This window comes from Solanum dulcamara, chromosome 12, assembly GCF_947179165.1.
Source record: "Solanum dulcamara chromosome 12, daSolDulc1.2, whole genome shotgun sequence".
In the NCBI taxonomy this organism is placed as follows: domain Eukaryota; kingdom Viridiplantae; phylum Streptophyta; class Magnoliopsida; order Solanales; family Solanaceae; genus Solanum; species Solanum dulcamara.
Window position 1 is genome coordinate 16,919,170 of NC_077248.1, and position 21,574 is coordinate 16,940,743.

Below are 21,574 nucleotides of genomic sequence, written 5' to 3' on the forward strand. Positions count from 1 at the left end.
CAATCCATTGATCCTTATTCTCATCTTCTATGGCCTCCTTATAACACTCAAGATCACCCCCATTAGTGAGTAGCACATACTCAGTAGGTGAATAACGTGAGAAAGTAATATGTTGTCTTATGGACCTCCTAAGAGGAATATTTGATTTGTCCACAACTTCATGAGCAAGAGCATCATCAATAACAACATCATTGTTATCATCAACATCAACATGTTGATCTCAGACTTGATTCTAAGCATCACCAAGATTATCAAGCCCACTAACGTCACACACACTTGTATGAGGAACTTGATCAAGATGGACTATGCCATCAAAATTTGAAGATTCTAGCTTTTGCACTTTGTCAATATCATGGTTTGATTCTCCATAAAGATGATATTGCGGCTTCTTACAAGCTTTTTCTCAATTGGATCATATAGCATGTAACCAAATTCATCAAGGTCATAACCAATGAAGATGCACTGCCTTGTCTTGGCATCTAACTTTGACCTCTTATTTTTCAACACATGTACAAAAGATTTGCAACCAAATACTCTCAAACGGTCATAAAAAATATCATTTGCATACCAAACTCTATTTGGAACATCAATTTGCAAAGAAACAGTAGGAGATAAGTTAATAACATATGCAGCGGTCAAAAGGCCTTACTCCAAAAGGAGTTCGGAAACTTTTCTTTAGAAAGCAAACATCTAACTCTTTCTATCAAGGTTATGTTCATCCTCTCAGCCAACCCATTAAGTTAATAAGTCTTAGGAGGAGTCTTCTGGTGTCTAATACCTTGATGCTTGTAGTATTCGTCAAATGGTCCACAATATTCACCATCATTATCAGTACGAATACATTTCAGTTTCTTTCCAGTTTCTCTTTCAACTGAAGCTAATAGAAGTTGTAGTCCAATATAGACCACGATATTTGCTACCACGAGCCATATCCAAGGAACCCTTAGTGAGTTTCCACTTTCGACCGCCATTGGTACTAATAAATCCCTCATCATCTAGAACACCAATAGAAATTAGGTACAGATGAACATCAAGTGCATGTTTTACATTATTCAAAAGTAATATAGTTCCAACAATAATTTCCAAACAAATTATACCAACACCAACCACCCTAGATACAATCTCATTACTCATACTCAAGGTTCCAAAGTCACCAAGAGTATAGAAAGAGAAAAAATCCTTTCTTGATGTCACATGAGATGCGGCATCAGTGTCCACAACCCAGTTTGACTCATCACAAGCAATATTTATCAGATCTGCATCAAAGAAGGAAACTATATCTTCTGTGGTGATTATGGCTAGGCAATTTGCATTATCATCTTCTTTATTTTCCTCTCTATCTTTGTTCTCCCTCTTCAATTTTCGACAGAACTTTTTTGTTACATTCAATAAAATTATCAAAATACCCATAGATCGAAGAACGCTCACACAACGCATCATTCTTAACCTTTTTGACCAATCCAAGGCTGGAATATCGATTAGAGGGAAAATTCGTATGGAAAAGTGGTCTCGGTTGAATTTTTGGTCAACCAGATCAAAAGATAAATTTTTAAAGTGAAGTGGCAGAAAACAGAAGAGTGAGCAATAGGTCGTGGATGTGCCACGTACTTGGACTTAATTTTATCGTAGTTATTTTCTACAGGATTAGAATTCGATCAAAAAAAATTCAAAAAAAAATTGCATTGTGAGGGGACCAGGTCCGCAACAGGCTAATTTTTCCTGCCTATTTTTATTTTTAAGGAGAGGCATTCCGGTCTTTTTTCACTCCTCCTATACTTCACCCATGACTGATATAGATCATTTTCGACCTTTAAAAACTTTCTAAACATTCCTAAGTCACTTTTACACTTTCAAGCAAAAGAAACTAGGGCTAAGGAGAGGAGAAAGTCCTAGGGTTCAAGATATTGAAGCAATTTCTTACCAAATTGATTATCCTTTACTCATTTCAGGTATGTAAGGCTGAACTAAAATATAAATTTTATCCCTCCATATGCCCATGATTGTGATAGATTGATTGTGAATGGATTGAGTCCCCATTAATGTATTCTTGAGAATTTCTTTTCTAAAAATTTACACATTTTAATGATTTCTAATAAGTTCATGCTTTTCTACGAATGAACTCCTTGAACACATGATTTGAACTACTTGTTTACTTAAACCCTAGTAGTATATTGATAGATATTGAATTGTATATATTTTATGATTTAGTCTAGAATCTTGAACTGTGAATGCATGATTGTAATTGGAATGTGAGCATGATGAATATTGTTATAAATGATTGTCTAAAACCTCTCTTAACTAAATGATTGAGAATGATTGGGAAATTGATTGGTTGAAAGGATTGATTTGATAGAATGAATGAGTTGAAAAGAGTCCAAAAGAGACTTACAGATTTGGTTTGATTCGGATTGATTGTCTTATGAGCATTGAGTCTTGGAAGGATTATCGAGCATTGAATTGGATAAGAGTAATTAATAACTCGAACCCAATAACTACGTCGCTAAATGTATGAGAGGATTGAACTGTTAAAGTCGGATGTTTCCTAAATTATTGTCTTGACATGATAGGACTTAATTGGTTATGGATCCATGATTGTTGATTCGTTCTTACCTGGCAAGGTAATGGACGGACGTGGCAACAACGTTAGCTTGTTGTACTGTCACTGGCTCATAAGTGATGGTTGTCGGATAAGAGAAGCTCCCATATAGATCTTGACAGGACTCTGATTTGAATTGGATTGGATTGTATATGATTGGTCTTTGTCTAAATCTTATTCTTGTTTTAGACTTAGAATATCTTGATTGAGTTGTTCACCTTCTCGATTGGAAATCTCTGAGTTGATTTGATTCTACCTTAATGCATGTTTGATTCTGCTATTTTGCATACTTATACATTCCATGTACTGACATTCATTTAGGCCTGCATCATTTCATGATGTAGAGACAGGTACAAGAGATCATCAAGAGGCGCATCATTGAGAATCTAGTTGCATTCAACCATTTGGTGAGTCCTCCCTGCTTTCGAAGGATACCACATTTATCTTTCAAGCTTTAAGTTTAGTTTTCTTCATTGATTTAAGATAGTCCCGAACCTGTCATTGGCACCACTAAGATTGTTGATAGAGGCTTCATAGACTAGATTGATAATGATGTTGATTCATTTTGTTTTGACTAGTTTCACTCTTACTAGTTGTTGATTGGATAGACGGTTTGTCTTTGGCCTTATTTATGAGTAGTATTCTTAATGAGTTAAGTCTTCCACTAATAAAATGTGATTAAATGAATGTATGATTGGACTAAGTGGTACACTTGAGGACCAGTAATGGTCTTCGAGTGCCGGTCACGTCTAGGGTACTCTCTCGGGGCGTGACATTTTTTGTGTGACCTTTCATACCACAATGATAGCACTCAATATCCTTAAGTCCGCCTCTAGATTTGCTTCTGTTATGGTCTCTATTCTGAAAATCATGATTCTTGTTTCTCCCCATAGGGTCAGTCACTAGGACATCTGATGAATAAAAATCTTGAGATTTTTTCTCATCTCTTTGTTTAAGATGCTGCTCTTTGCGCAATCCATCGAGATCACACCATCTGGAGAAGAATTTGACAATGAAATTCTAAATGTTTCCCAAGAATCTAGTAGGGAACCAAGTAGAAGCAAGTCTTGAATTTCTTCATTAAATTTAATGCATAGCAGATAACTGATTCATGATTCTCTGAAAATTATTCAGGTGATCTGTCATCGGAGAATCATCATGATATTTTAAACTTAACATCTGTTTTATTAAGAACATTTTGTTGTTTCTAGTCTTCCGAGCATACAAACTTTCAAGATGTTCACATTGGGTTCGAGCATGTATCTCCCCAAAAATATGGTTCAACGCATTATCTTTAATTCATTGCCTAATAAATTCACAAACATGTTTGTGCAACAGATTTCATTCTTCATTTGTTTTATTATCAGATTTTACAGTGATAAAGACTGGTTAATAAAAATTCTTAACATAAAGCAGATCTTTCATTTTCTCATTTTAAATGGCATAATTAACATCATTCAAAGTAACTATTCTACTTGTGTTGGCTTTCATTGTTTTTCCCAAAAATATATAGATATTGCAAACTAAAGTAAATCTTTTCTGATGTGGAAGTTCAGATTGTGCTGCAACCACAGAGCATACTCAGATAAAACATCGCTCTGATACTAGTTTGTTGAAAAAATGTGGACTAACACAAAAATATATATGGTCAAAATAGTGAAAATAAAATAAAAAAATAATGACACCAAGAATTTACGTGAAAACCCTTTTAAATAAGGAAAAAAATTGTGGGTCAAGAGGAGCAGCTAATATCACTATAATAAAGAATTTTACACTGATAGTTACAAGTACAATACTCAAAGTGACCACAACACACTCAAAAGGAATAACACTATTTTGGTTTTCCACTTTAATAAAATATTGTTCACGCTCTATTTTTTTCACAGACTATTTTTTTATAGTTTATGGTATATCTCACAGCTCTCTAAATATTTTCTTTCTCTGTGAATTGGAGTACATTCAAATGAGGTACAAACTCTCAATTTATAGAGAAAGAAAAAGCATGTCTATGTCACTGATGACATAGGCCAACATTACAATTTCAACAAAGTGTGCTGCAAATCTTACCAACTTGCAACCTACAAAATCTACATTTCTTGACATTTGTTTCATGGAAATTAATTAGTCAATATTTGTTGCATGCCAACCTCTTCCTTTTATTTTCTTTTACATACAATGGGTATGAACCCCATCAAAGGCAACAGTAATAAGTGTGCCAGTAATAACTCTTTTCTACATGTTGTGTGTTGCTTTGACTATGCAGCATTTGGAGACCAATCCCCTGGAAACCTACTAACTGGATTTGAATTCTATAGCCCCTATTGGCTTCTTGACATGGCAAATGTCGCCATAGTTGTCCACTAGTGGGTGCATACCAAGTTTACTGCCAACCCCTTTTCGCCTTAGTTGAAAAAACAGCAGCTGAATGGGTACCCTAACAGCAAAATCACCACGAAATAGATTGATATCCCAATCCCCCCCCCCCTCCCCCCGGTTGTAACCCCTTCAAGCTCAATCTTTTCCATCTAGTTGGGAGGACGATCTTCGTGATCATCACCACGGTCATTTCTATGCTGATGCCATTCTTTAACGACATCATCGTTGGCACTCTTGGAGCCTTTGGATTTTGGCCACTTACCGTCTACTTCCCAGTAGAAATGTACATTGTGAAAGAAAATTGTCAAATGGAGTGGAAGGTGGATTTGCCTTCAACTACTTAGTGGAGTTTGCCTTGTTATCTCAATTGTTGCAGCTGCTGGTTTTTTTGCTGGAGTTGTTTCTGATTTACAAGTTTAACAGTCTTTCAAGACACCTAATTAAACTGAATGACAATAAAATATGTATTTATGTCTGTGGGGGGGGGGGGGGAGGGGAAGAATCAATCTTCTTCAATTCTGTAACTCTTATTTTACTGAAAAGAAGAAATAGAAAATTGAATCAAAAGTTTCTTTGCATTTCAAAAAAAAACTTGAGGGATTACACTAGCAAGCTTCTTGGCATAAATGTTGTAATATTGACAAATTACCCGTTGCTTAATGTCTTTAAATATCTTTTTAAGAGGTGTGCCATATCCAACGATTCATCTAAATAAAATGCTACTACTAACTACTTTCAATCAGCAAGAAAATATATATATTAAAGTGGTTAAAAAGTACAAATAATCGATATCCCAAAAATACTCCTCTGTGGATCACAATTCTACTACTCTTCTACACTATAATCATCCAGCTTATTTTCATTTTCTTTCACTTCTTAGTGCTCAAGACTTTGATTATGTCCTTAGTACACGTAGCCGTTAACGAACATTCCTTGTTTAGCTTCATCTGATTCACCCTCGTCAGTGTTTTTTCCAAGCTGAGCAAGAGAGTTGGCCTTAGCCCTGATTAGCAACGCGTCCTGAGCAGCCTTCACGTTCTCTGGGAATCCTCCCCGTGTCTTCAAGCAAGTGTTTTGAAGCGCCGAGAAGGACACATGCCGTGGGTTTGGAGATTGGTTCATGGCATTCAAGTTGAAGGTAGCCTCAACTTCTGATTGTCCACCAGATAAGAACTGTTCAAATCCCGACAGCATTATCTTGTTAGCATGAGTTAAGGTAATAATCTCCTACCTGTTTAAAAGTTTATGTTGTTTGTAACCTCAAAAGGTTTTACTTACTTTTTCGTCTATTTACAACCTATGCACTTAAAATAAGTTGAAACTTCCTAGTAATTCAACATTCCAAAATCCACCAAAAGCATAGGTTTCAATGGTTCTTTTATGTAATTTGTATATGATTTGATAATGTAGGCTAGTATATGCAGACAGTATTCTGCTAGTTGATAATTTGTTTCCTATAATAAGCATTAACAATTACACTACCGTTTCAATTTGTGTGTCTTATTTTTTCTATTTAGTATATTTGAAAAAGAATGTCACTTGCTACCTTTAGTTAACTATTTAAATATCCCACATGGCATGTTTAAGACCATAAAATTCAAAGACCAATTTTGGTAAATTGTGCACATTATTAGTCTCTTACTTTCTTCAACTCAATAGTCAAACTATGACACATAAAAATGAAAAGGAGAGAATATATCTCTGTCTTTAGAAGCCCATATAGAACTTGAAATTGAATTTAACTTATACACTCTTTAAAGGTTTAAGTAATTTTTAAGCTATCAGTTTAATATAACTTATTGTAGCAGCCAGCAAGAAGTCTGCCTTATTATCCTGGAAACTCGTTCCACTTATTACGGATAGTTACATCTTTTAAGTGATTTGACAGTGGAAAAAATCTTCAAACTATCCGTTTATAGAAGTTAAAACAACTTAGTAATAGCGTAAAAATAAGGAAACATGCAATGATTCCAGGGACAGCTGGGGGAATTCTTCTTTGGAGGAGCTTAAGAGTATAATCAGCAACTTGCTCTGGAGTGGCTCTGTCTTTGCATTCAGCACCAGGAGTGACCATACTTGGCTTGAGAAGGATACCCTCAAACATGACATTGTTCTCAGCTAGGTAAAAAAAAGACGTCAGCCCAAACTTTTTGCGCAACCTCAAAAGTCCTGTCAATGTCATGGTCACCATCCAGCAATATTTCTGGCTCCAATATTGGGGCCAAACTACTGTCCAGAGAAATGGCAGCATAGAGAGCCAAATCCCAGGCTGCTTCCTTCACTGCCAATGCAGATGGTCCGTTAGGAATGCTCACTACGGTACGCCTAAAATTACCAAAAAAATGTCAAGCATATGATCATAGTCAATAGTCATAAATAGTCAATAGTCATAAGATAAAAGTATATAGAAAATAACACATGATTTTTCTAAAAGTTGTTACTATTTGGCAAATCGAGCTCCTTGTTGGTAGTAAGCAGCAGAGCGTGAGGCAAGGCAATCGAGACCTTGGCACCATAACTCATCATTATAACCAGCAAGGGGAACCAAACCCTTTTTTAATCAAATCATAAGATTATTAAGAGATCAATTTCATATAAATTTAGTTGAGACCCAACTCTTTTTCTTATTAAGCCAAGCTCGAAACGTGTGGTCAAATGCAATTCTATTCTAAGCAACTCGAGTTGTTGGTTACAGAAAAACCAAACATATTGTTATAACTCAGGAAGAACCACAGCTCAAAAGCTAGCTATTGAGGTGGGAGAACCCATACAAAACCACCCCACATAGTAGTACCGATATGGGACATAACAAACCACCACGCCTCCACATCCGTTGGCCTCAACGGATGTGCGCTAGATATTACTAGCACAATACTGGCACCACCATCCAAGGCACAACGAGCATGACGGATAATGGGAGAACTAGACTCCAAAAGCTAGCTATTGAGGCAGAAGAACGTAAGGTTATATAATCCTCACCTCTGCACATAGTAGTACCGATGCGGGACATAACTCCTACTCAAGGTCAGCTGGTAGCCTGGTACCAATCAATCTACTATTCCTCAATATGCAACTAGTTAGATTGGTTATGAATCAATTATTCAAGTGGATTCGTTACAATTAAAAAGTAATGCTAGCTATTAACCTACAACCTTCCACTTTCATTCGAAAATGGAGTTTCAAGCCAAACTAGTATTGTCTGAACTTGCTTGGTTAAATTAGACAAATATACCTTGTCAACTTTGATACCAGGAACAATGTTTTGTTCAGCAAGGACATCAACCATTTTGTGTCCATCAGTTGTGGATTGGTAGAGAGTCTCTTCAAAGAGAATGGCACCAGAGATGTACTGTCCTAGACCTGGAGCTGCCACAAGCAGTGTTCTGTAAGCTTGGTGTTGAGATTATGTGCTTTCACCACGCGAGTTAGGGGACCAGGTCCCTTGACACAGTCAGAATGCTCAAGTTAAGTGCTAACAGAATGCTCAAGTTAAGTGCAGAAGGTAAAAGGGCACACAATGTTTACATGGAAAACCTCCTTGCTCAAGAAGGAAAAATCACGATCCGGGATTTCACAACCAACTTCGCTAAAATGCAAGAGCAAAGTAGTCTATTACAACCTATTGTAACTAGACACTAACCCTCTCCACCCCTTGCTTGCAATACCTTTATTACAAGACTTTGAGCCTAAGCCCACTATCCCAACAACTCTAGTTGACATAGAGTAATGAAACTTACAGCGGTCTTAACGAGCTCATCAGCATAGGAAGAAGTTTCAGGGATAGTGAGAGAAGGGGCAGACCGCGGATATAGGATTGCAGCGGATTACTGAGGGTGAAGATTTACGAAGACTTGCCCCTTAACAAATTCAAACTTGTCAACAACTGGAGATGACTTTAACAGAGATGTTGAGGCCACTTTCTTTGTTATTTTCTCCTCAAAGGATCAAGTAGTCTTACTTACTACAAGTACCTTATCTCAGTGTTCTCAACAAGTATCTCCTTGCCACAAACAAATTATTTCTCAAGCAGTCTCAAATTTATAACTACTATATAATAACTGTGCTAATAAGACTGCAAGTGTTTCACCAAAATTAATTAAGGTTGTTATGCCCTCAACAATGTCCACTTGCCATGATTATTATTTTTTTTGGTGTAATATAATACAAGTGGTTATAATATATGAAATTTCCACCTCGTAAAGGATTTCCCACTATGCTATCATGGACTTTTCACTACTAAAAACTGGGTCAAAATCAAGGGCTAAAACCTACGGACTGTATTGATTTTTTAAGGAAAATCGATTTCAAATCGACGGATCGTGCATATCGAGAGTCGCTATTTAGAATTAGAATTGAACTATATGACTTTAGATAATTTTACCACTCGACCGCACATACTTTTTAATGAAATATTTTCATCGTTTTTATGATGAACATCTGTTGGTTTTCTATTAAAAAGATATATAAAAAAACAAGGACAGAATTGGTTTTCTCTCGATTTTTTGACCCACCTTGTCTGTCGGGTTTTTTCATTATTATTATTAGTGTTTCAAATTTTTAGACCTAATTATTTTATTTTTTGCTTGCTTTATTTGGAGCTATTTGACAGTTGAAAGTGACATAACAATTCATGATGACTAGTACAATTAAGTTTGTTTGCTCAAATCAGCACCAGTGCCCAAACGTGAGGCTCTGATTAGCAGTCCATTAGACCGTCACGCCCTGCGCTGTGTTGGCAGTAATCAATGGTCATGGTAACTTTTTTTCTGTTTCAACCATTAAGCAATGGCTAATTTAACTAGGGTTCGGTAAAATTCAGTTTTTCAATGTTAAATTTGTATTTATGTTAAAAACAAGTATAGCTAGAGAAAGATATACATTTTAAAATTCATTTCCTCAATAAATTCATGTCTCGAAAATTCTAGATCCGTCACTAAATTTCAGAATATCTTTAGACCCAATAACATCTTTATTGTTTTCTAGGGTAAGAAAATTGTATTAGCTTTGCTTAACCAATTCGTTTGAATTGGTTTAAAGTTGGACAAATAGGCTTAAAAGCACTTTTCATCAGATACATCCATAACTTTCTTTAACTTCGAACAGTTCCAACACTTGCTGCATAAAACCTACTTAAATCCAGCTAATCCAAACAGCCATCTTCACTTTGTTCCTCTTTCCTTTCATCTATAATGATTATCTGTACTTCCTCCGTTTCAAAAAGAATGACCTCCTTTTATTTTTAGTCTGTTTAAAAATAATGACTCCTTTCTTTTTTTTGGTAACACCTTTCCACGTGGCATGTTTCAAGCCACAAGATTAAAAAACATTTTTGTATATTTGACATAATTTTAATTTACGACCATAAGACTGAAAAATCTTCTTTATTTTTTAAAATCCGTATCAAGTCAAACCAGATCATTCTTTTTGAAACGGATGGAGTATAATTTACTCTCAACAGCTAATAACCTTCGTCTGAATCACTAACAAGATAACCTCCCATAGATTGATAATTGATGGTAAGTTAAATTGCTGAGGACAAAGATTCGCAGAAAACAGAAACAGCTAAGTTTTTGTTGGGTATTCAATCTTAGTTCCAGAACTCACAAGTCATAACAGGAGTTTGTGCATTAGGGATGACCAATTGAAACAAAGAGTGTTGATAATTAGAAGAATACTTGGGTAAAATCACGTCCCCAGCACATCAATTAAAGGAATATCGCTGGGACTAGACATATCGCTACGTATTAGAAATTGCCCAGAAGAGATTCTACCATGACGCAGAGAGCACTCTTAAGTGAATAAGCAGTAAACCTCCAACTAGGTCACCAGCAAATCACTCAAAGAATAACTATCACCAAGTACTTAACCAGCAAGAGCCTAACGTCAGGGCTGTCAGACGTAAAAATCAACAGAACAAATACCAAGACAAACCAATATATGGATGCTGTCATCCTTCCCATCAGCTAGCAGAATCACCAAATAAAATGCAAATACCTCACAATAGTCACAATCCATGTTCTTAAATAACAATCTCATCATATCCATTCAAAAGATGAAAAGACGCACACTAAAGCAACTAATTCCGAAATCCAATATTTTCTACAAAAAAAAATGTCAATCTCAATTCAAAGAGGTGAGCAGAACATGTCATCAGTAGTCACCCTATTGATATGGCATGGCTTTCATCTCTCAGTACCTCCTGGGAAAACGGTCCATAAACCTTCCAGAGGGACACTCATATGCTTGGTGTCCTCTTCCCCCACAGTTGTGACAGATCAGCAGTGCCATGCAATCTCGACTCATATGGCCTACTTGCTGGCAGTTTCGGCATACAATGTCCCGATATCCTCCACCTCCACCCATATGACGGAATCCACCACCCCTCTCTTCAAAAGCACCAGCCTTGGGGCAATCTCTAGCCAGATGACCGGATATATTACATAAATTGCACACAGGATCATTTTGACAATCACGTGCCAGGTGACCAGTCTTCCTACAATTTTTGCACGCCTTGTCATTGGTGCAGTCGACTGCAATGTGGCCTTGCTTGAAGCAGTTATTGCACAGCTTCAGGTCACCAGGAGGAAGTGGAGGAGCCGTGCAGTCTCTAGCTCGATGTCCTGCCTTACCACAGGTGTGGCAGATTCCTTCATTTGGACAATTGCCAGCCATATGGCCTGGTTCTCGACAATTCCAACAAAGAGATTTTGTGGTACACTCCGAGGCAATATGTCTGTTCAAATATTGGAGGCAAAATCAAAATTAAAGGAGTAATAAATATCACTTGTTTTAACAACCTTACGGACACCATGAACAAGCATGACTGAGAGCGATGATAAAATAAAATAAATACACCTCGAAAAAAAGTGAATGAATGAATAAATAATACACGTATTAGAAAAGCCAAAGAAAGAAGTCATTTTATCAACCAACTTGTAAATATCAGCAGTATGTGTCTCCATTCCTTTTCAGTTTATCAAGCAACTAGTAAATATCAGCAGTATGTATCCCCATTCCCTTTAAGACAACACTCAAGCTCAAGTCTGGATATTGTTGGTTATTACGTAAACAATCTTGTGTTTGCTTGGTGTTTAATGTTATATTAGTGCTAAGCAATTAGTATGTACTGGCAGTTCTTAAATACTTGATCAATTTGATATTGTTTGGGTATTTTAAAAGCTAAGTACTACAAATTACATAGTATTATCTCATTTCTACATGTTGCTTCCTTACAATGTGAATGTCTCAAGTTTCAACTCAATTTCAGGATATCTTCCGCCCTTGGTTACCTGTAATTTAAGACTATGCAGTGTGCTGCCCTAAAAAGGATATCAGGGTATATCTTGCCCCTTAGTTACCTGTATCAGATATCAAGATCCGACAGCTGTATACAGGCAGGAAGAGATGTAAACAAATGGGATGATGTGCAAGCAATACAGAAAGGCAATATAACATCATCATTAGCAGCCTTTGTGGTCCAATTTTAAACTGTTGCACAACAGTTTCTCCAGAGTACATCAAGTAAATGCAATTGTAATTCTTAAGCTTTCCATGGTAACAAGTAGTTAATTAACTCAGAATATTCCAATACTTACCCTGGGAGACCACAATTGTGACATATGGCAACATTAGGGCATTCCCGAGCAAAATGGCCAGGCCGTTTGCAGTTCTTGCAGAGACTGCTCTGACTCTGACTGCTAAAAAAAATAAAAAAGTAATGACAGAAACCATGAGAAAAAAGAAGAAATATGTCCACCAAAGAGACAAAAATTATATAATCCGAATGTTAGCGAGAGTCAAAGAGCAGGTAAAATAGTACACTCCAAGAAATCGGCGTATTATAATATATTTTGTTTCCATGTTTCTTTCAAACTCATTGGAGGAGCATATGCAAATGAAACTTAAGGTATGAGGTCAAAGGACTAAATTTGTTTAGACTCTAGCTACATAAGATCCCTAACTTCACTAGTAAAACAAAGTAAAAGTTGTACTATAAAAAGAACATACTTTTAAAATGAGAAACCACATTATTGAACAAAATCCACTTTAACTGATCAAAAAATATAAACAAGGTAAAAAGTTGAGCACAATCAGTCAGGGTATAGTAACAAGAAGCACTAATCAGTCAACGGATACTGATTGTCCCAACTTCACACTTGAACATTTGAGTCTTGCGGAAGTCTAAATTGGACTGCCATATCAGCTTCCAAACAGCCACGTCAAGTGTATACTAATTATTAGTCTAACAATTACGGAACAGCATTACCCCCTTCCCCCTTTTTAGGAGAAGGTAGCAGTGCAATCACAGGAAAATATCTGCGAACAGAAGTGTAAATTCAGTTCAACGCTCCAAACATGCATATCGAAACACCCATCCATGCAATATAGTATTTAGCCTCCATTCCAAGCCGAACAGATCCATATCTCTTTACTTCCAGCCAACAGGTGCTGGAATGAGAATAGCTAAACATACAAATGACTAAAACCAGAGAACCTGAAACCCCGACGTGGCTCCCGTCTATATGGTGCATCACGGTAGGAGAACCGCTGTGTGCGGATTTTGCGATCCATTGGGCTCCTGCTTCTGCTTCTGCTCCTGCTTCGGCTTCTGCTGCCAGATTTCATATTCAAACAACCACAAATAAACCACCAAAAACGACCAGCTAAAATATCACCACACCACCACCCAGCTGCTGCCTCCTCCCTGTCCACCACAACCACACATCCAAGACCACATCAGTCCAAATAAACCTTTTTACTGTACTCCTTTGATTTTAAATACCAAATCCAAACACCACTACAGAGATATTATTCAATATACAAGCACCAAAAGCTTGTTGATTCAGGAAACATCATCTCCAGCTACATCCTCCTAAGTATAGTGTATGCCTACTGTGACTAACACATGCCAGAACCAGAACATAATTATTAACCACTAGTTATCTACAACAGCTGACAATTGAGTCCCAACTTCAAAGACATACGGAGATGGTTTCCCTAGCTGACAGAAAGCTCAAATAACTGAAGATAGAAGCAAAATCTTTTACAAGAAACAGCAACTAGTTTTGGAGTATAAACAAGTTAAATTCAATAATATATTGAAGAAATTAGAGTTATGAACCAGATTTTTATTTTCTGAATCAAATGCCATTTTCCTTCTCTTTAATAAATCAAATGTCATATTCCCTCTGTTCCAGCTGCAACAAAGACAAGCAACAACATGTGTCTCGCAAAATTTAAAACAGAAGCATATTTTTCCATATATGGGCCCTTAGATTGGTGATAATATCAAGAGATTCGATGTCGTGCCAAACCCCAGTACCAAATGAATAGCTCGTGAAATTCGTTTATTTTCTATATAACCCTTCAATCCCTAGTTTTCTTTTGGTTACATCATGTAGTTCCTATTTGTATAGAGGATTGGGTGGCTTTTGGAGAGAACCATATTTTGTAGGTTTCTCCTTTTTTGGAGTATTTCTTGTATATTGCCAAGATGGCCTAGTTACTATCAATGAAATCTTTTACTTGATCACAAAAATGTGTCTTAGTTTGACTAGGCATAAAGTAAGAAGTTTAACAATGTAAAGAAGACTTTTGAATCTTGTGGTCTTAAACTAAACGTGTATAACATAAAAAGACATATTTTGAATCTTATGGTATTAAACTTCCATTCCTATTAGGGATTAAGGATAAAATGGGAATGTTGAAATTAAAAAGTTACGAAATATAGAAAGGTGGCAGTCTTTTTTATACAGACTAAAAAAGAAAGTAAGACACATAAATTGAAACGAGAGAATATTAGTTTTTATCTAATAGGTTTTGCCTTTTTCAGATAAAAAATCTGCTGGTTCGTCTTTCTCACCAAGTACTAAAATTTAAAAATATCAGCCCAAGTTAAGCTTATATCATTCACGGAGAGCTAATGGTAGAAAGGACCACTGCTAAAAGCAGGCATCAAGACACTCTGCGCACTTCACCATAGAGGCCTCAGAGAAGTATACAGATCTACATCTTAACATATAAAAGCTTACAAATCAACCATCTGCAACAGCACCATTCTCACCCTAATAATTTTCTTCTATTGATAATAAACAAAGGTTACCATAGTCTTATAAATCTGCCATACACCCTACCCGATCTCACTTCAAAGAGACAACAGACAACACCTTGACTTAACCAGTATAAGTGCATAAGGTATAATAACATGTATCCAAAAACTTTTAAGCAAAAAATGAATTTGTTGGACTGCAAAAAATGTTCAACGTATTACAGAGTAAATACATACTCCCGCCTCCCATTTTATGTGGCACCGTTTACTTGGCACAATGTTTAAGGAAGAAAAGAAAAACTTTTGAAACTTAGGGTCTAAAAGGGAAATTTTAAAGTTAAATCATTTCATTAAGGGTAAAAGGGAAATTTTAAAGTTAAATTGTTTCTAATTATAGTAAGGTGACAATCTTTTTCGGACAGACTAAAAAGGAAAGGGTGCAACATAAAATGGGACAGAGGCAGTACATATCTTTAACTTTAAAAAAGTTAAGGGACTTTTTTGAATCGGGGAAGGTTCATGGTAATCTAACCCATGGTCCCAGCTACAAGTAGTAAAGCATTTTCATCTTGCATATAATCAATGACTTCCCAGTGAAGCCCCAGTTACATCCTTTCCACATGTTATCATCTTCAATCCTCGTTTAACCATTCCTCCTTATTATAATCTATCAGTACATTCACACCAATTGCACCCAATGACCCATAATGCACCATAACCCACTGAGCAAAAGATATACTCTGCAATTTTATTCCAGCCCCCATCCTCCGTGGCGGAGCCACATGGAGTCCAGGGAGTTCGAACCCCCTTCGTCGAAAAATTACACTGTATATATGGGATAAATTTTTTGATTTATGTTAATATACTTAATTATGGACCCCAATGACCCATAATGCACCATAACCCACTGAGCAAAAGATATACTCTGCAATTTTATTCCAGCCCCCATCCTCCGTGGCGGAGCCACATGGAGTCCAGGGAGTTCGAACCCCCTTCGTCGAAAAATTACACTGTATATATGGGATAAATTTTTTGATTTATGTTAATATACTTAATTATGGACCCCCTCAGCATAAGCAAAAGGCTTGGTTTAATGGTAAGCAGGTTCAAAGATTTCGCATATTCTCCTCAGCTTTGCGGGTTCGAGTCTAGGTAGCAACCTCTCTTATTCCATATTTTAGCTTGCTGCTGCTGCTTATACTTTTTCCTAGCCTCATATTCATGGTAATTAAATCATTTTGCGCTCATTTGATCCTCCATCCTCTTTTTGTCATTGTTTCCATAATCAATAGGGCCTAAAAAAAATTAGAAATCGAAATATGATTTTTTAACTTCCGGCGTCTTATTGTTCATGTTGAGGTAGAGTTGAATTTTATCTAGTTGCATATATCGGATCTGACCTGTTCATATAACCTGAACCGCTTATTTGTGGATACTATTAGTGTGCTTACTTATTTTTTTGAACCCCTTGATGGAAACCCCCTCTCCGCCACTGCCCTTCCCCTAGAAAATGAACAACAGAGAAAAACAACGTTTTTGCATTTCCAGTTCGCCAGGTCAGAAAAATTAAATGGGATTTTAGATTCTATTTCAGCCTTCAATCACCTTCAGCTGCAAACGTTCCCCTTCTTTTTCTTTTCTTTTTTTTGGGGGGGTTTGGGGACGGGAAGGATAAAAATGTTCAGACATCTTCAATTTCATTCACCAAGAAATGAATTGGAATCCATAGGCAGAATGGTAAAACAACTCATCACCACCCACCAACCCTTAGTAGACAGAGAGCAATGATCCACGCATTAGAACACAAAATTCTTTCAGCTTCTCGCACTCTCATTAACCTTTACTATTTTGTACCTATTCAAAAAAAGAAACAAGGAAAGCACTTGTACGCACCATTCAGCTTCTTCCCCAATTTATAACAGTACTTCTTAGTTGTTTCCCATAAAATTTAAGATAGAAAAACACTATGCAAGACCGATCACTAAAAGCTCACAAAAAACGCAAAACTATAACAAATATCAGAAGAAATGTAACAAACAATTGTGTATAAAGATATGGTTCAAGGTGCTAAAGTACTCGAATCCAGATTAGCGTTCCAAGATGACCCAGAAAAAACGAGCTAAGAACCACTCCGCAAATGACACCTAAACCAATCAACCAAGTAATCTTTAATCCGAACTAGTTGATCTGAATCCTCATACCAATTCTACTCCATTTCATTTCAAATTAGGGGAGATAGAAATGGAAATAGCTTTAGCAGAGAAGATATATTAAAGATTAAAAAATAAACGCCAAAGGTAATGATAGAAGTAGACAGAGAGAGCGAGAGAGGACGAACCTGAAACAGCGCTCTAGATCCGGCGCTTAGGGTTAGAATTTTGGGATACTGCAAAATACATACACAGAGAGAGAAATAGAGGAACAAGTAGAAGCAATAGATAAGGCGAGACCAAGGAAATAAGCTACACGACTTCCACACTTTGTTTGGATGCTTCTTAGTATTGTTTCATACATATTGTATTATATTGTATTATATTGTATTATATCGAAATGCAATGGTTTAATGAATGTAATATTTGGATAAATATTATTATTCTGTATTGTTATATAATATGACATCAATAGTCTGAATAATAAACCTACAAGAAAAATAGAATATGGAATAGAGTTATTATAAAAAGAAAGAGTAAAAAATGAAATAAGCTTATTAAAAAATAATAAATAAAAACAAAATAAGGAGGGAATATTAAGGTAACGATGCAATTACATCAAATTAGTCGTTACACAAAAATGGACTTTCCGTCATCACCTAATGATGAATTTAAACGATACAATAAATGAAATTTAGATAACAATTAAAATAAACATTGTATTTAAACTAGCAACATAATAGAATACAACCATCCAAACAAGGTGTAAAGCTTTTTCTTTTTTTTTCCCAATATACCCTTTAGCTTTTCTTTTGTCACATTTAGGTGTCCCGTTTTGCTTGGGCTACCGACTCATATCTTTTTGGGCCATATACAAGGTTGACATGTGGCCTATCTCAATTAATATGCCTTTTAAATGAGCTTTATCTTTAATTAGTGTCTTTTAAATGGATTGTTCTAATTTTTAACCTTTAATAATTGAACTTATATCTATTGAAGTTATGTTCGGACATTTTATGGAATATTAAATTATAAATTTATTAGTAAATTTTTTTTTGATTCGCGCAATTATAAAAAATGATAAGATATTAATAATTTTATTATATATAATATAGATAGAAAAGGTATTTTACGATATATCTATACTTATATTTATCCAGACATGTAATTAATTTTACAAGGGGAAACGTATGATTAGTAGTTAGCAGATTTCTAATAAAGTTATAAATTACTATTTTGAACAAAAAAAAACTACAAACTCACAACAATCAAAAATTCATATAAAATATAAAATAAGAAAAATCATAAAAAAAACATACAAAAAAAATAGTGCATGTCTTTTTTCTTTTTTTTTTTTTTTTTTTTTTTGGAACAGACCCTACACGAGGCTCCCACCTCTCGTGCACAGTCAGGGGTTAAGCAACACCCCCAAACCTTAATATAAATAATCAAAATAAAAATACAAGGAGGGGGACATAAACCTTACCTCCGATCCTATGGTGGTTCATAAGTCGGCTAACCTATTAAGGTCGGCTAACTCATCCCCGATACAAAAAGAGACTAACTATAACTAGAAAGCAGTAAACCTGTGAGAGGACTCCTCCCGGTACAATTCAACTATGAAAGCATAAATGAGGGAGACTCTCCCCTTCCATGAGAAAACGGAAAGTAACCTACACTAGTCCTATTCCAACTATGCTACATACCAGACATAGCTTCATTGAAGAAGAACAAGTATACGAAACTTCTATCTCGCATGGGCTGGGAAATTCTTTTCATCTTTGCTCTTTTTAGTCTTGTCGTACCAAATAGGTCCAGGTGAAGTGTGCCTTTGTATCATGATTACCAGCTAAGGAGGCTGAAAGGAGAGGAAGTATATGGAACTATAGTAGCCAACAGCCTTGGAGTTTTTGTGGAGAATCTGTTGTTGCTGATGCTGTTGAACTTCATCTTTCAAGTCTGCACCTTCAGCTTTAGCTCTGTGGTTGAATTGTTGTTTGGTGTGTGGTTGAGCAGTTGTTTGGTGTTGTGTTCCCACAGTATGTATATGAAGTTGATGGAGATGTAACATGTTACAGCTACTCATGATAGTGTTGTTGGTTCTTGGATGTTGTCTCTGAGGTTGTTGGAGTTCCATCTTAGTTCCACTGTTGCCTGTATCTCCAACAACCTGCACAAACAAACAAGCAAACAAACAAGCAAACACACAATTCCAAGAGCAGGTCCAACAGTTCTGACTGTGGTGCCAATCCTCTGTTGCAGCTGGCTTCCTTAAATTCTGTATTTGCAATATTGAGAGTCTCCCATATGTTGTTTGATGTTGTTGGTTGTTGCAGTATGTCATTTCAGCAGCTTCCATGTGTAGGAGTTCTTTAGTATACCTGCACAAGCAACTAAAATGAAAGCAGACAAACCTGTCAATCTGCAGGTTGCTGGAGCTTGCATTTTGGACTTGTAAGTGCTCCTTATGTACTGCAGATTGTTGGAGCTCATTTGGTGTACCAAAGCTCATCATTAATCCTATACTTAATGAACTTAAAGTTGCCACCTGTAGGCAGCTTCTTGTTGCCTTCAATGGATAGATGAGCAGCTCCTTTGAAGGTATTTTATGTGCCTGCACATAACAAATGCAATGGGGCTGCTGCAGCTTAGTTACAGATGTTACAGGGAGGGTGTTGGCATGAATGAGAGTCTGACTATTTGGTGAAGTCCTAGCATGCCAGGTTGTTGTTTCTCTTTTGTTGAAGTAAGTTGAACCTGTAAAGACAAGTGACAAGAAGACAAACAAGGAGGATAGATGCACAGGCTCCTACAGGTTCTTTTGGATGGTGGTCAATTCCTTGGGATACCTACACAGGTAAACAAAACCAAAAAAATTCACAAGCAGACACTTCTGGATGCTGCTGTACCAGGTACTAGTGACTTGTAGATGCTCATTATGTGCTGCATATGCTGCATACTGCTGCTGCTGTGCTGCATTAGTAACTAACAAGAAGGCAAGCAATTGTGGGAGTTGAATAGGCTGGTGCAGGTTTGTGTGCAGCTCCTTGTTGCTGCCATTGTAATTAGGCTGCTTGTTGGTCTTTGTTTTGAAGTGGTTCAAATTCTTGGAGTACCTGCACAGACAAACAAAACCAACAAACCACACAGCCAAAGAAATCTGCAAGCTGCTGTAACCATGTTTCTTGTGTGCTGCAGGTTGGTGGAGTTGTTACTGGGGTGTGATGATAATAGAGAGTGTGGTTGGCAAGCTGAGTGTGCTTCTCCATATAAGCCTCAGGTTACTGCAGCCCTCATAGCAGTGCCAATGAGGTTCTAAACAAAAACTGTCAACCAAAGACAAGCAACAAAGCAAGCAGGTGCTGAGCTGCTGCAGGTGTTGCAGGTGTTGAGTTGCTGCAGGTGTTGAGCTGCTGCAGGTGTTGTCCTCTATGTATTTGTTGTTAAAGCATGTTGGTGTATATCTCCAACAACCTGCAAATACACAGCAAATAACCAAGGACAAGCAAAGACCTGTACAGGTTAATATAAAAGAATGGATCTCAAAGAGAAATTTGGAGCCTGTTAGCATTTTCCATGTCGCTCGACTAACGTCTCCACTTATCCGTTTGAGCTGAAACTTTCTGGAGTTTGCATATATATCCTTTCCTTTAGCCATGCAAAGTTTGAAGGCTTATTTCCCAAGTTGGAGCTTCCATTTAGCAAAATTCTTCCTTTTTAAGGTTAAGACAGCTGATTGTTTCAAGCTCGCTCGCCTAACGTCTCCAATTATCCGTTTGGGTTGAAATTTCTTGGGCCTTATCAAATTAATATATGTTGCATTCCTGCAAAGTTTGGGAGCCTTTGGACAGGTCCACAAGTTACTCCTTACCCTGCACCTGCTGCCCTGCTGAGGCTTAGAGGTTGCAGGGTGTTTGGAAGTTGTTTTTGTGCTCTTGTCTATGTATTTGTTGTTGAAGGATGCTGATATATTACTCCAGACACCTGCAATAATACAGCAAACCAACCAAGGAAAAGCATAATATACACAGACTAGCAATAAAGAGTGGACCTCAGTAATAGCTTTGGAAGCTACTATCTTTTTCCAAGTCGCTCGACTAACGTTTCCACTTATCCGTTTGACCTGAAACTTCATGAGGTTTGCATATATGGCCTTGTCTTTATCCCTGCAAATTTTGAAGGCCTGACTCCCAAGCTGGAGATTCCAACTAGCAAGTTTCTCTCTCTTTAGGCTTAAGACAGTTGGTTGTTTCAAGGTCGCTCGCCTAGTGTCTCCAATTATCCTTTTGAGCTGAAACTTCTTGGGCCTTGTCAAAATAGTAGTTTCTGCAATCTTGCAAAGTTTGGAGGTGTTTGGACATGTCCACTTGGTACAAATCACCCTGCACCAACAAACAGAAAAAC

At 36.8% G+C, this 21,574-nt stretch overlaps 1 protein-coding gene and 2 pseudogenes across 2 annotated transcripts; 1 reads left to right on the forward strand and 2 right to left on the reverse strand.

The window, feature by feature from the left end:
• Positions 1-2,588: 2,588 nt before the first annotated feature.
• On the forward strand, positions 2,589-5,416 carry LOC129875647 (amino acid permease 3-like; annotated as a pseudogene).
• A 250-nt stretch (positions 5,417-5,666) lies between these two features.
• LOC129877642 (fructose-bisphosphate aldolase, chloroplastic-like) lies at positions 5,667-9,099 on the reverse strand (annotated as a pseudogene).
• Positions 9,100-10,973: 1,874 nt separating this feature from the next.
• LOC129876080 (zinc finger protein GIS2) lies at positions 10,974-17,487 on the reverse strand. Of its 2 annotated transcripts, none has more exons than XM_055951386.1 (4): positions 17,359-17,487; positions 13,467-13,676; positions 12,568-12,666; positions 10,974-11,705 (listed from the first exon to the last, which is right to left on the reverse strand). In XM_055951386.1, the coding sequence occupies exons 2-4, from the start codon at positions 13,595-13,597 to the stop codon at positions 11,162-11,164; spliced, it is 774 nt and encodes a 257-aa protein (XP_055807361.1). In that variant the 5' UTR covers positions 13,598-13,676; positions 17,359-17,487; the 3' UTR covers positions 10,974-11,161. The 2 variants fall into 2 exon arrangements, with proteins under 2 accessions (XP_055807361.1, XP_055807360.1); XM_055951385.1 differs by having other exon boundaries at positions 12,568-12,669; positions 17,359-17,486.
• Positions 17,488-21,574: the final 4,087 nt, after the last annotated feature.